Raw genomic sequence first — 13,876 nt, forward strand, 5'->3', positions numbered from 1 at the left:
AGAGTATATAAGTTCTTTTCGCTATACACTTTGGTATTATGGTCTAGCTACTCACTGATGAAGCCTCAAAAAAGGCTGAAACCGGTCTGGGTAGTGACCTCCCTCCATAATGTAATAACAGCATACATTTCCTAGGAAATGTGTTTTTACATTATGAAAAATACCTAAGAATAGCGATCTGAACTTTCCCCACCTTTGCAACGAGTTGTCCGATATTGTACTACGTACTAGGGTCACTTGCATTAGCTCACACTAGTGATCGCCAATACTTTATAGTTTACTATATTCAGCATGAAATTCTCTGATTCCAATCTTTGAGTTTCTTATTCGGATTTAAAACAATGTGGATTTTATATCCCTTTAATTTAAAATATTGTTTATATCGCCGAAATGAAGCTTATTAGCTCTTTATATTTAAGTAAACTTGTTTTTGTTTTCATCCTTATAACATAATTTCCTTCTCATTGGAGGAACTTGCTACATACAGAAATTTAGTTGGCATTTCCTCCAATTAAAAAAGTGAAATATCTACCAGGATCATGAGAGCGCATTTTAAAAAAAAAAGCCCTATTCCACATTATGGGAAGATGGTGGGTGGCCTGGCTTGGAGAAGCTGTTGTAAGCATTCTGAAATTAATTGTGAATTAATAACACAAAAAGAATTGGAAGGAACGATATGGTTAGTGGCTTTGGGGAAAGTGCAAGTAGCTAAGTGGCAGGGATGGCTTAGAAAGTTAAAGAAACAATTAATGAAGAAAATAAACAACTTTCAAGTGAAAATTTCACTGAAAAATATGCCACAGAGTTAACTGTATATATAATATAAATCAAATGTATTCCTAAAATAGATCGAATTGAATGATAGCCTTGGTGAATAATTTCTCCATAGAAATCTCTAGATTTCTCTAATCTAAAACAGATCTGAAATGAATCAGAATTGATAGCCTTGGTGAATAATTTCTCCATAGAAAACTCTTGCAATCAGAAAGCCATAATCCATCAATACAAAACAACTGACAACATCAGCTTCCAACCTATGTTTGACAATAACATTACACATTGTGTATTTTCCTAATTATCTCCTTGGTTCCCCTAATTTACAGTAATATATTATGTAATTATGAAACTGATAAATGCCATTCATCCCAAGATATAAAGAGGCTAGAGTGAAAAAAAAAAATTAAATAAATAAATAAAAATAAAATAAAAAATTGATGATTTGGCACTCCTAATTCTACATAACATTTCTGCCATAACTTTCCCTACCTCTTTCCTTCCATTCATTCTTCTTTTTTCTAAACTTATATTCTGTACAACCAGTAAATATACTATAATAAATTAGCAAATATTCCTGTGAAAGTCTATAGCATTCTGCTACTATTTCACAATGTGATTGACATAAGTTCAATAAATTCTCTATGACTAAATTGTATGGCAGATGATGTCATAAGTCTGATAACTGTATTTGTCTGTGAAATGAAAAATAAAAACTCTAGTTACAGTAAAGAATAAATAACATGAAATTAACAAATAAAAAATAACCACTACATCATCTATATGAGACCAGCTAACTCGCCTTCAACTATAAAGTCTTTTATTCAGGATTGAATTCTCCTAGAGGAGATCCAAACAATCCTTACAAATCAGGTCTCTTGTGCTTTGTAGTATAAACAACAATAAAGGAAATTAAAAAATTAATTAAACTTACTAATCTTTCCCTGGACTTCCAATCAGAATTCTCAGAACACAAAATTACAAATATGGATGTATACGGTATTTCCATGGAATCTCCAGGCTCCATGGAGATACCATATAATAATAATATGCTAACAAGATGCTATTTAGGTGCTGCATAAAAACAGAGTTAATTCAGAAAAGTGTCAGATTAAATGTGGTCATAGAATGATGGTTTCCCAGACCTTTGGTAAATTAATACAGCAGTATTTGTTGAGGTTGAGGGAAGGATACATCATAATTATCTTTTCTTCTTACATTTAATCCTGTGTGCATGGAATATGCAGAGCATGATATGTCTGTCTTACCACACAGATGACTGCTATGTTCTTCAAGGCAGATGTTACCAGACCTACAAATCTGTCCAAGGTAAGAGACACTTTGCACATCCTGGAGTATACAAAATGCACTACATCATGTACAAGAGGATGAAGTTGAGGAGAATGAATGAAGGATGCTAGTTAGATGCATGGTTTGAAAATGATATGGAGATTATATTTCCAGGCAACTTTAACTGCCTTTTCTGAATATTTAATCTGCTACATAGAAGTTGTAGCCATTGGTTAAAAAAAAAGTACTGTAAAGCTATCTAAGAGGAATAGTGTTACTGTAATCTTGTGTTGGTGCTGGAAGAGGTAGAGGGGCATTGCAGTATTTTATTTGCTTTATAGGAGTTGTAGCCATTATTTAAAATATACTTGTTGCATAGCTGTCTAAGTTCAGTAGCAGGGCTACATTATTCGAAAAAATAGCCTTGAGTGTGCAAGTGTTTGGAGGATGTCATACTATTGGAATGGATGATAGTATGATTGCATAAGTAAGGTCCTTCCAGTGTGCGTGCACCCATGCATGCAAGTTCCCTACAAACAGAAAAGGATAATAAGTTTATGCTTCTGAGCATAGGTTTATGCTCAGAAGCATAAACAGTTGCTAGTTTCTTTTTTCTCTGTAGACAGAGATAGCCAACATCCAAAATGTATTTTTTTTTATATGTTGGCTGTCTATGTGCACTAAAAATATATCTCATGTGTCTGAGACTTAAGGTCAAATAGAAGACACAGAATCAAAATAACACAGTCAAACTGCTGTCTATATTTCATGCCTGACTGTCTGAAAATTCAATGTAAAAATCCACTGCACTTCCAGTTGTTTATATATTTTTTTCTTTCCATGAGAAATAACCAGAATAAATGGGGAATATGAATAATTCAGATATGTCAAAAGGGAAAGGTGAGATCTGATAGGAACGAAGGTCTCTGTCAATGATACTGGTAAAAAAAAAAAAAAAAAAACACATCAAAGCTGGCCTGTCTGAATCATTCAGGTATTGATTTTTTATGACGGTTTTAACTGAATAGAATTTTTAATAAAGGAGGAAGAGCTACCTGTGAAGGGAGGAGGTGATTTTGATAGTTGTTTTGGCAAGTTTGTAGGTGAAGTTGTATATGCTATCAACTACTGAAAGGAGGAAGGGGGGGGGGGATTTCTGAACAATTTGACATATTAAGGTTTAAGCTGAATGGAAAGTTATTAGAAATCAACCACTTAGGATATAAAGAAGAACATAGGAAGTTACTTACATAAGCAATCACGCATCATCCACCCTAACAGTAAGGCATCTTCTAAACACATGCACAAAGAACCTGAATTGTTTAAATGACACAGCTCTTGCTAATAACATTAGATGCCTTTGCAACACTTATTTTACCCTTTGCAATCAATAACTACAACCCCAATAAAACAGCCCTACTCTTGATCATACAACACACAAGATCACAGTAAAATTATTTCCACTTCCTTATATTCAATATACTTCAAAAAAAATGACTAAAGTTCTCTATAAATATAATTTTAATATTACTATCACACTACACATCGACCTGGCATATTTCATTCATTCTCCAAAAGATCAGCTTCATCCTATTGCACATCCTGAAGTGTGTAAAGTTCCAAGTTTCTGCAACTTAGTTAACTTTGACCAGACCGGTAGTCTCCTTGAAGAATATAAAAATCATCATCATCAAACTCCTGCCATGTACCCTCAAGGGGTGCACAGGATATGATAGTACTACATGAAAAATTTACATCATTACTAACTCCCTATCTACAATTTTCCTCCAAATCAGTCTGTTACTTGTCAAGACTCCAACATTACCAGATCTTATATTTCTATCGTCTAAGGCACTTTGTACGGTATCAATCTTGGTCGTCCTCTGGGTCGTTTTCCTGCCAACTTGGCAGAGAACACTTGTTTTGCTAATCTTTCCTCGCCCATTCTGTTTAAGGGACCATACCACCTGAGATTAGCTCTGCTAATGCATTCCTGGATGCTGACAATGTCAAGTTCTTTCCTAATATTATCGTTTTTAATATGATATTGCCATTGATGCCATCTGTTCACACCTCTAATCTTTCTCAGGAATCTCATATCTGCAGTTTCTAGTCTTTGGTCAAGTGTTTTACTTCTGACCCAGTTCTCAGATCCATAAGTTAAAACTGGTTTGAACACTGTCTTGTATACAGCTAATTTAGTGTTCTGACTAATTTCTCTCTTATTCCATATGAATTTATTCAATTGACTTCCTACCATACCAGCTTTGTTGATTCTGTTGTCTATTTCCATATTTAATTTACTGCCATTTCAGCTATTGCCTAAGTAGATGAAATGTTTTACTTGTTCCACAGGTTCTCCATTCACGACACAGTTGACATTTTCAATGATTCTGCCTATTTTCATTGTCTTTGTATTGCTGACCTTCATACCATATCTATTACAACAGTTATTCAATTCAGTCAGAGAATCTTGCAGACTTGTAGCAGATTTATTTAGAAGTATAACATCATCCGCATAAAGCAAAGAGCTGACATTAACATCTCCAATTTTGATATCAGGTTTAATACCACTTTCCTTCATAATGTGATCCATATAGATAATGAATAACAGAGGGGATAATGTACATCCTTGTCTCACACCAGATTTAACATTAAACCATCTTCCTGTACTTCCTTCAATTATAACTGCTGACTTACAACTCAAATAAAGACTAACTATTGCTTGATATGATGCCCCATTGACACCATATAACTGTAGCGTATTGAAGAGCTTCTCTCTTGGCACCTTGTCATATGCCTTTTCCAAATCGACAAAACTTAAATACAGATCTTTGTTAAATTCCCATGATTTTCCATTTGTCGTAAAATGAAGATCTGATCCTCAAAGCCTCTACTTGACTTTAATCCAGCTTGTTCTTCAACATGCTTTTCTTCCACAATTCTTCTCAACCGTTTTCAAGTATATATCTTACCAGGCTCAATAGGGATATACCTCTGTAATTCTCGCATTCAGTTTTATTTCCCTTTTTATATATAGGTACTATCAGAGCTCTACTCCAATCATTGGGAATTCTTCCCTCTGTCCAGACATTCTGAATTATGCAGTGCAGCCACTGTAAGACTTTTATACCACCATACTTCAGCATTTCTGGTTGAATATCATCTACTCCTGCTGCCTTTCCACATTTCAAGCCTTTGAAGGCTTTTTCTACTTCAAGTATGGATATGTATTCCTGACTCATGCCTGGTCAGTATTTTTTTTTTTTTTATCACTGTGCTGTCATCGCTGCTTGCTTCATTTAGCAAACTTTCAAAGTATTTACTCCATCTTCAAGGATATCTTTTTCTCCCATTTTCATTTCACCTTTATCATCTCTAACTCCTTTTACAGCACTCTTTCCTCCATTCCTAAGCTTCTTTAACAACCTCCAGAATATTTTGCCACCTTCTTGACATTGATTTTCTATGTTCTTGCAAAAGTCCTACCATGACTTTTGTTTAGCTAGTTTTACACACTGTTTAGCTTTCTTACATTTGTCTCTGTATTCTGTAAGAGTAAAAGCTGACTTATTTGCCAGGAACTTTTGATATGCTTTCTTCTTTTCCTTCACTGCCTCTTTAACTTCCTGTGTCCACCATGGAGTTCTAATTTTTCTATCCTTGCAGACAACGTCACCACATGCCTCTCTAGCTAAATCAATCAGGGTTTTCTTCAAGGCTTTCCACTGAATCTCCAAGGTTTGGTTTCTGTTCTCAAACTCTTTCATTTTTCCTTCAATAATCTTTGTGTATTTTAGTCTACAGTTCACATCTGAGAGCTGCTCAACTTTTATTCGCTTCAAAACTTTCTTACATGTTATTCTTTTCAATAGGAAATTCAATTTTATCCTGCTCAAGACTAAATAGTGATCACTTGCAATTTCAAATTCTCTGTACACTCTGGTGTCCTGCACTAAGGAGAAAATATCACTATCAACAATAACATAGTCAATGATACTTTTCTTATTCCTTGCCTCTTCTCTCCATGTGAATTTGTGCACATTTTTATGTTGGAACATGGAACAATAACCAGTCCATGTCCTGAGCAGAAATCCAACAGGTATTTGCCATTATTATTAGCTTTGCTCTTTTCCCCAAATTTTCCCAAAACATTTTTGTATGTCTGACAATCACTTCCTACTCTGCTATTTAGATTCCCAACAAGGACCAACTTTTCCTTTTTCATTGTGTCAGTAGCTTTCTCTAGAGCCTCAAAAAATTCCTCCACTTCTGCTTTAGTAGAACCTTCTGTGAGACCATAGGCACAAATAAGTCTCATTGTCCAGTTCCCCATTCTCATATTTGCCCAAATCACTCTACTTGACACTGCCTGCCGTTCAAGAAGATGAGCCTCGTATTTTGTGTTGAATACTATGGCTACTCCTTCTTTTCGTTGATTGTCATTGCCAGAATATAACATTTTGTATTTATTGCTCAGAAAGATCTCACCAGTTTTTGTCTTTTTTGTTTCAGTCACCCCTATTATGTCGATCTGGTACTTATCTAATTCCTCTGCTAGCGCCATTTCTTTGCCATGCAGGCTTCTTATGTCGATAGTACTGATCTTTAACTCTGGTGATGTTGAGTGTGGTGTGTTTTCAGATTTGTTACAGTAGCTGACTTTTCGAAGCCCTGGTTCCGTGGCGAAAACAACGGGGGCCTTGTTTAACCGGGCAACACCCCAGCCGGCATGAAATTTTGTCATGTTGTAACATCATTTTGTATTTTGGTTTAACCAATAAGAATACAATTTCGTTGGCTAAATCCCAAATTGCCAGCCCATCCTCGCAGTTCTCCGCATTCCTTTAAAGGCTATGTGTAGGTCTCCTCTCAGTTATACAGCTTTGACCCTTTATGTCAACAATTATCTATATAGCAAGTCAGGACTGGCAGACAATGCCAATGACATTCCTTCACACAGAATTAAATGGGAGAACATCCCATTCATTTGTGAATGGGAATCACATAATAATAAAATAAAATGCCTTCAATTACAGCAAAGGATTTTATATAATTGTCATGGGTAACTTAAATGAAAAAAAAAATGAAGAAAACAATTCAAAAACTTATTTTTTAATTAAAAAAAAAAAAAAGAAAAGAAAAGAAATATCATAAAAGGTCTAGTCCTAATGGGTAGACCTGTATTGAAATATTTTATAATAGCAAGCAGAAGACGTAAATAACATAAGTGTTATAAACAATTTTACTACAGTAAGCGATCACAGAATGGCAAGATTTAAAATTAATAAACAATGAGAAAGAAATAATGAATTAAACAAAAGTCCAATGCAATAAATCTAGAAAATTTAAAATTAGTAAACAAGCAAATATAAATCTGCTTTGAAAGAGAACCTTCAAATAACAATATCAAAAGATAAAGAGGGAGAAGAAGACCAAAATGAAATTAATCAAACACTAAGAAATACTACAATTAGAATAACTCATGAAAAAATTTAAAATTATTTCTCATGCAAGAAATGAAAAAAAAAAAAAAAAAAACTTATGAAATAAGTTTTGGACTCACTAAAAATATGCAGGAAAAAAAAACAAATGCTACTATAAAAAAATTCAATAGAACTAAGAAACATGAAAAAAAATAATCAGACAAAGAATGACACATAAAATCCAATCTTTTAATATTTGGGGGGGGAAAAATTTTTTTTTTTTAATTTAAATATGAAAATAATGAGAAGAGATGCACCAAACATGACCAAGAAAATAGCAGAAATGAAATAATCATAAAAATTATAAAGAATTTACAGTGAAAAAGAAAGAAATCTGATGGCAGTCAACTTGAACAGTTATGAACTGGATGTGGCAAAAGTTACGAGAGAAAAGATTAAAACTGCCTTGAAAGCAATGAGGCAAGGAAGTGCATGTGGAGAAGATCGATTTCAAGTGAAATTGTTGAAATTAAAAGAGGAAAGATTTGTGGATAACCTGATAAAGCTCACATATTCAAAAAAAAAAAAAAAAAAAAAAAAAAAAAAAAAAAAAAAAAAAAAAAAACTAGATGCATGGAATGAAACATTAATAATTATTTTGAATAAATAAATAAAAAAAAGTGAAAAGGAAAATATCAAAAATTACATATCCGTTAGTTTATTATTGCCAATATATAAACTTTTTAAAAAAGTAATAAATAGCAGAATATATACAATCACAAGAGTAAACAGGATTTAGGAAAAATTACTGTCATTAATCACATCTATATACATACCAAATTACAGAAAAGACAACCAAATATATAATAATCCTCTATGAATGGCCTTCATGGACTTTGAAAAAAACATTTGATTCCATTAAAATCTCAGCCACTAATCCTAAAATCACTATTCAAACAAGGCACAGAAGACACATAGAAAAATTAATATATATATATATATATATACACACTTCATCCTGCCTCGGTCATTAAACTTCATAAAGAAATACAGTAGACTCTCGACTATTCCGGCCTCTGTACTATCTGGAGCCTGGATTTTAGCACAGAGAATTATAATAATACAGTAATTCTCTGTGATAAAATGAGGAATATGTACTGTAATTTACTTTGCCAAGGCGTTGCAAGCGGATGTCTGCTACAATCCTACGTTCCGTGTGCATAACACAAGTTGAGACATGCAAAGTGCGGATTTCCCCGTTTCGTCAGTTGTGTATCGGATGTCCACAAGTGCAGAATACGTTTGCCACTGTTCCTGGTTACGTTAGTAAATTGTTAGTAAAGAGATTTAAAACATATCACTTGTAAAGTCTTGGAAAATTCTTTTGGACCATGAAGTGGACATTTCAACCTTGAACCAGTGTGTGAAACACAAGTGGCAGATGAAAACGATAAACTTGTTTCGCTGCTCAAAAATGTACCGAGCTGTAACGATGTCAATGCAGAGGACATTACAGAATGGATGTCAAACGACGAAGTTGATGAAATAACTGACAATGATATTGTGGAAATGGTGACACAGGGGGGAAGAAGAAGAGGCGGCATCCTTAGATGACAGGAAAAATCTCATCCCACATTCGGAAGGGTTCAAGATGATTGAGGCAGCACTGCAGTACATTAGTGAGCAGGAGGAAGCGATGCCAGCTGATATCATCTGCTTGCGTAAGTGGAGGGACATTGCATTGCGGAAGAGGGCTAAAAGGGTGAAGTGAAGCAGTCATCTATCAAGGACTTTCTCAAAAACTAAAAACTGTAAGTTTTGACTCTCATCTTAGGCCTACCTTTTCACATTTGTGTGAGAAGGTAGGCCTAGAACTCCAGCCTATCCACTTTTGTGTTATCCGGCCTGCCCTTCCACCACATCAGGCCAGATAGTCGAGAGTCTACTGTAAATAAATTTCCAATAAACAGGGAATAAGACACAAGATATATCTACAAAACTTTTTGCATCTGCCTTAGAGAAAAGTTTCATTAACTTAATTATAAGAACAGAGGAGTTAAAATTAACAGAAGTAATCTAAACTCATCTGCATTGCTGATTAGGAGGGTGCACAAGATCTAGAAATAAAATTAAAGGTTTTTAAAATTAAAGGAATTAACTTGAATCCAGTCAAATTAAGTTTAAGATAAAACTAAACAAATTAATGATGAATGACAATTTAACACCAAAAAGAATTATACTCGAAGATTAAGAAATAGAGAAAGTAGATCTATCTGGGACAAATGGTAAAAATCAAAGATAGGTGACTAGAAGAAAAAAACTAGGTTGAGTGGTTTTAGGAAGATGAAAGATATCCTCAAGGGTGATAGTCCAATTAATTTAAAGAGAAAAGTATTTCAATTAATGTGTCTTATCTGTAATTACTGATCTAAAAATCGGGGCATAAGTGGAAGAATTCATTATAACTGATTAATAACGGAAACACTTGCATTAATTTAATTATTTTTAATTTGTAGAATTTTCACTATGTTTCATAGCCATTATTAACACAATTATAGGAAAACAATCACCAAAAAGAGAATCAATTCAACTGAAAGTACGTGATATTATATATATCAGCTGAAAGAGAATAGCTCCATCAATCTGTATTAATAGATATCCAAAAATAAATTACAATAAAATAAATTAGTTATAAAATTTTTTAAATATAAAATAATTAATTACAATTTATGGAACACATGAATGGGAGTATCAGTCAACATAAAAAAAAAAAAAAAAAAAAAATCAGCTAACGCCTTTTTATTCCCGTATACAGGAGTAGGCAAGGCCATTCAGCCCTATCTAACTTTTGGAGACTGAGTGGGCAGTTCAATCTCCACTGGTACCAATCAGAGTTAGATGGCCCAAGGCTATCACTAATTAAGCGGTACACAGTGAAGAGAGACAGCTCAAATGTGCCGCCATCTCGTGGTCCCTAACCCTAACACAATATATTTAACGTCTGAAATAATGTGGGTTCTACAGTCGATTTTCTTGAATTTACGGGACGAAAAACTTGAGTTTCTGGGAGAAAAAACCCGCTTGCCCGTGCCAGAGATCGACTAACTCGGGAACCAGTCGAAAAAAGGCTTAGAAAAATTTCCTCTAGTCGCCGACTAGACTCGAAACCAAGTCTTCCTTCATGCAGCCAAGCACCGTGGTGTGCAAACGGCACATCGACTGAGCTACACAGGCTATCAACATAACTTCCCAAAATTGAGAAAGTTTAAGGCAATCATTTTTGTTAAGGTGGGGATTGTGAACGTGATTCACAGCTTTCTTTGTACAATCTTCCCAGAAGAAAACTTTTATGCAATACTTTTTGGTCTTGTTCCAAAGAATCCCTGTATTTTGTAGCATGCTAAACTAAATTTATTGGTTTCTTTAAGTGAAATATATTCCTGATGTTCTTACAGATGAATTTCTGAAGAATGACCAGTCTGTCCAATAACATAAGCTGTAAGCGCAGGAGATTCTGTAAACTCCAGGATAAAAAACTGGAGGATATTTGGCCATTGAGAAAGCAGGCAATCCAATCTGAGTGTAAAGGGGAGGCCAAAGTAGTCTTGCTGTTTGTTCTGAAAGTTCTTTAACATATGGAATACAAATTCTGATAACTTCTTCTTGAGACAGGTTAAGATGATTGCTATAATTATTGATTATTTTATTAATAGTTATTGTATTATAACCATTAAAAACAATGGTAGCTCTGATAATGGCGGTCATCTTAACACATCAAGGAGAAGTTACCAGAATTTGTATTCGATATGTTAAAGGAATTTCAGAAAAAATAGCAAGACTTTGGCCTCCCCTCTACACTCTGCGATTGGATTGCCTGCTTTCTCACTGGTCGTTCATTGTGTGTCGTGGCAAAGAGGCTCTTCCTCTCATCAGATTTCCCTAATGCTAGAGTGCCTCAGGGGTTCTGTGCTCTCACCCACACTCTTCCTCCTTTACATCAATGACTTCCTTTCTCCGACTTCAAATCCTATTCACAGCCTTGTTGATGACAGTACTCTTCACTCCTTTTTATCATTCAATAAACCCTGCAGTACCTTAATGTTAGATACCTCAAGTTCTTTCATAATCAGTGATTTAACACTGACCTTAGAATCCTGAAATGGGGTAAAGACAACTTGGTAATCAATGCCAAAAAAACCTCAATCCTGACTTATTACCCACAAGAAAAATCCTACCTCATCTCCTCTCATTTTTGATAATGTTCCAGTTTCCTCTCGGGATCAACTTTCTCTTCTTGGGTTGACTGTCACATTCAGTTTATATTACTCACATACTTTCCTTAGCCTCTAAAAAAGCTTGGTGTCCTTTTCTGTTCCCTTCTCTTCGTCTCAACTCCTAACACCCTATAAGTCTCAGATCCATCCAACTTTGGAGTACTGTTCTCACATTTGAGGTGGAGCATCTATGACCTCTCTAAGAAATCTTGATGATAGCCAGAAGAGAGCAATCTGCTTAATAGACAATCCTTCACTCACAGACTCCATTCAGTCACTTTATTATAGGCACTTTGTTTCTGCTCTGTGCCTTTTCTATAGGTACTTTCATAGGCATGCTGCTCCTCTGAATTAGCTGCTAACATTCCTCCACTTTCTTCTAACCACAGAAGAACTAGAGAAGCCACTGGCCAACACCCATACATTGTCCAGCTTCAAGCACACTGAACCAACTTCTCATCAGCTTCCTTCATTCTCCACCTCTATTCTTTGGAACAACCTCCCTCATACTGTAAGACCTCCCACTCTTTAAGAAATATATCAATAGGCTAAACTTTTCTTCTTAATCAGTGCACACATGACACTGTAGTGTTATAGGTCTTGTGACCTTTGATGTGTGTAGGGTCAACAAAAATATGTGTATATATGTTTTTGAATGGAATGATTATCTGCTCTGTTTCAGAGATGATGTCAATTACATTTTAGTCCATACTAAATAAACTACAGAGTTTATTTTAGTATGAATGTATTCAAACCAAAAATATTTTGGTTTGAATACATTCATTTGTAAATTTTGAAATGGATGGGAGGGGAATAATTATGTTAGAAATCAAGTTGCACAGTTTGTCGCTCTCTCTCTCTTTTATTTACATCTTCTATGTAAATGAAAAACATCCACAGTAAAAACAATATTGAATGTTACTTAAATAGGCATGTATCCAATACCAAACAGAATAAATGCATAAATAAAGGAATCTAAGTAATGCAATATACTTTACAATCTCTCTCTCTCTCTCTCTATTGCTGTAACTCATTAGATTTACTTTTGATGATAAACAAACTTTTACTTTACAAAGCAAATTCATTAATTTAACTAATACTTTAGCTCTCACAATTTTAAAATAACCCTGGCAAATAATGAAGACTTAGTGAACATTTTGGTGATAAATTTAATTTTATAAACCTAATATAATAAAGAAGTTACTGTAACATTACATGCTTATTACAATGGAGATGTAATAAAAGATCTTTTATTACTGTAACTTTATTCATGTTATAGCATTTTCCTGATGATGTTACTATATTTTATACTAATATGTAACCATATCTGAAAGCTTTAGTGATTAAACTGATTTCATTTATTATTTTATTCAATAATAATGAGGAATTAGTGAATCTCCATATTACTGCAATTACTACTTCTAATAGAACACTAAGGCGCACTAAGTTGAAGTCTCTGGTTAAGTCAATTATCTGATCTACCTCAGTGTTCATTAGATGAATTTCACTGCTAAGTGCCACCATCCTCCTTAATAGACATCTAAAGTGGCAAAGCTCATGGGAATTTAAAGTAAAAAAGTGGTGTGCTTAATCAATGTTTATCTTAATATTTATCTGAGATTTTTTTATCCAGATTAAGTACTTTCCATTCTCATCATGCAAGGTATCACATATTTCTCTCTCTCTCTCTCTCTCTCTCACACACACACACACACACACACACACACACAATACAACTTACCTTTCTGTAATGTCTAGGTGAAAATGGTGCCCCTGAATCTGCATTTACAATTTCCTCAAGGATTTTCTAGTTAAAGGAAACAGAAAATGTAATGACACTTTTTTTTTCTGCTCCCATTACAACTAAACTAGGACATTATTGCTAATTACATCATTCGATCCAATATTTAAAATTTAATATTGATTTTATTAAATGAGGTAAATTTTTCATGAAGTACTATCATATCCTGTACACCCCTTGAGGGTACATGTCAGGAATTTGATGATGATGATGATGATATTCATCACCTTACACAAATATGAATAAAGAAGTCACTTACTTGTAAAAACATACATGATGCAGTAGACATGTGGCTATGACATGTTCATAGG

At 34.2% G+C, this 13,876-nt stretch overlaps 1 protein-coding gene across 1 annotated transcript in view; it reads right to left on the bottom strand.

Annotated features, from left to right (window-relative positions):
* Positions 1-13,876, bottom strand: part of Nf1 (neurofibromin 1) — a 1,119,557-nt gene that overhangs the window by 951,262 nt on the left and 154,419 nt on the right. The window contains exon 10 of the mRNA XM_090400295.1: positions 13,506-13,571. Within this exon, the coding sequence (XP_090256421.1) occupies positions 13,506-13,571 (66 nt within the window). The remainder of the gene's footprint in view (positions 1-13,505; positions 13,572-13,876) is intronic.

Source organism: Typopeltis vanoorti, chromosome 11 (genome assembly GCF_054136105.1).
Source record: "Typopeltis vanoorti isolate ZY-2024b chromosome 11, IOZ_Tvanoo_1.0, whole genome shotgun sequence".
Taxonomy (NCBI): domain Eukaryota; kingdom Metazoa; phylum Arthropoda; class Arachnida; order Uropygi; family Thelyphonidae; genus Typopeltis; species Typopeltis vanoorti.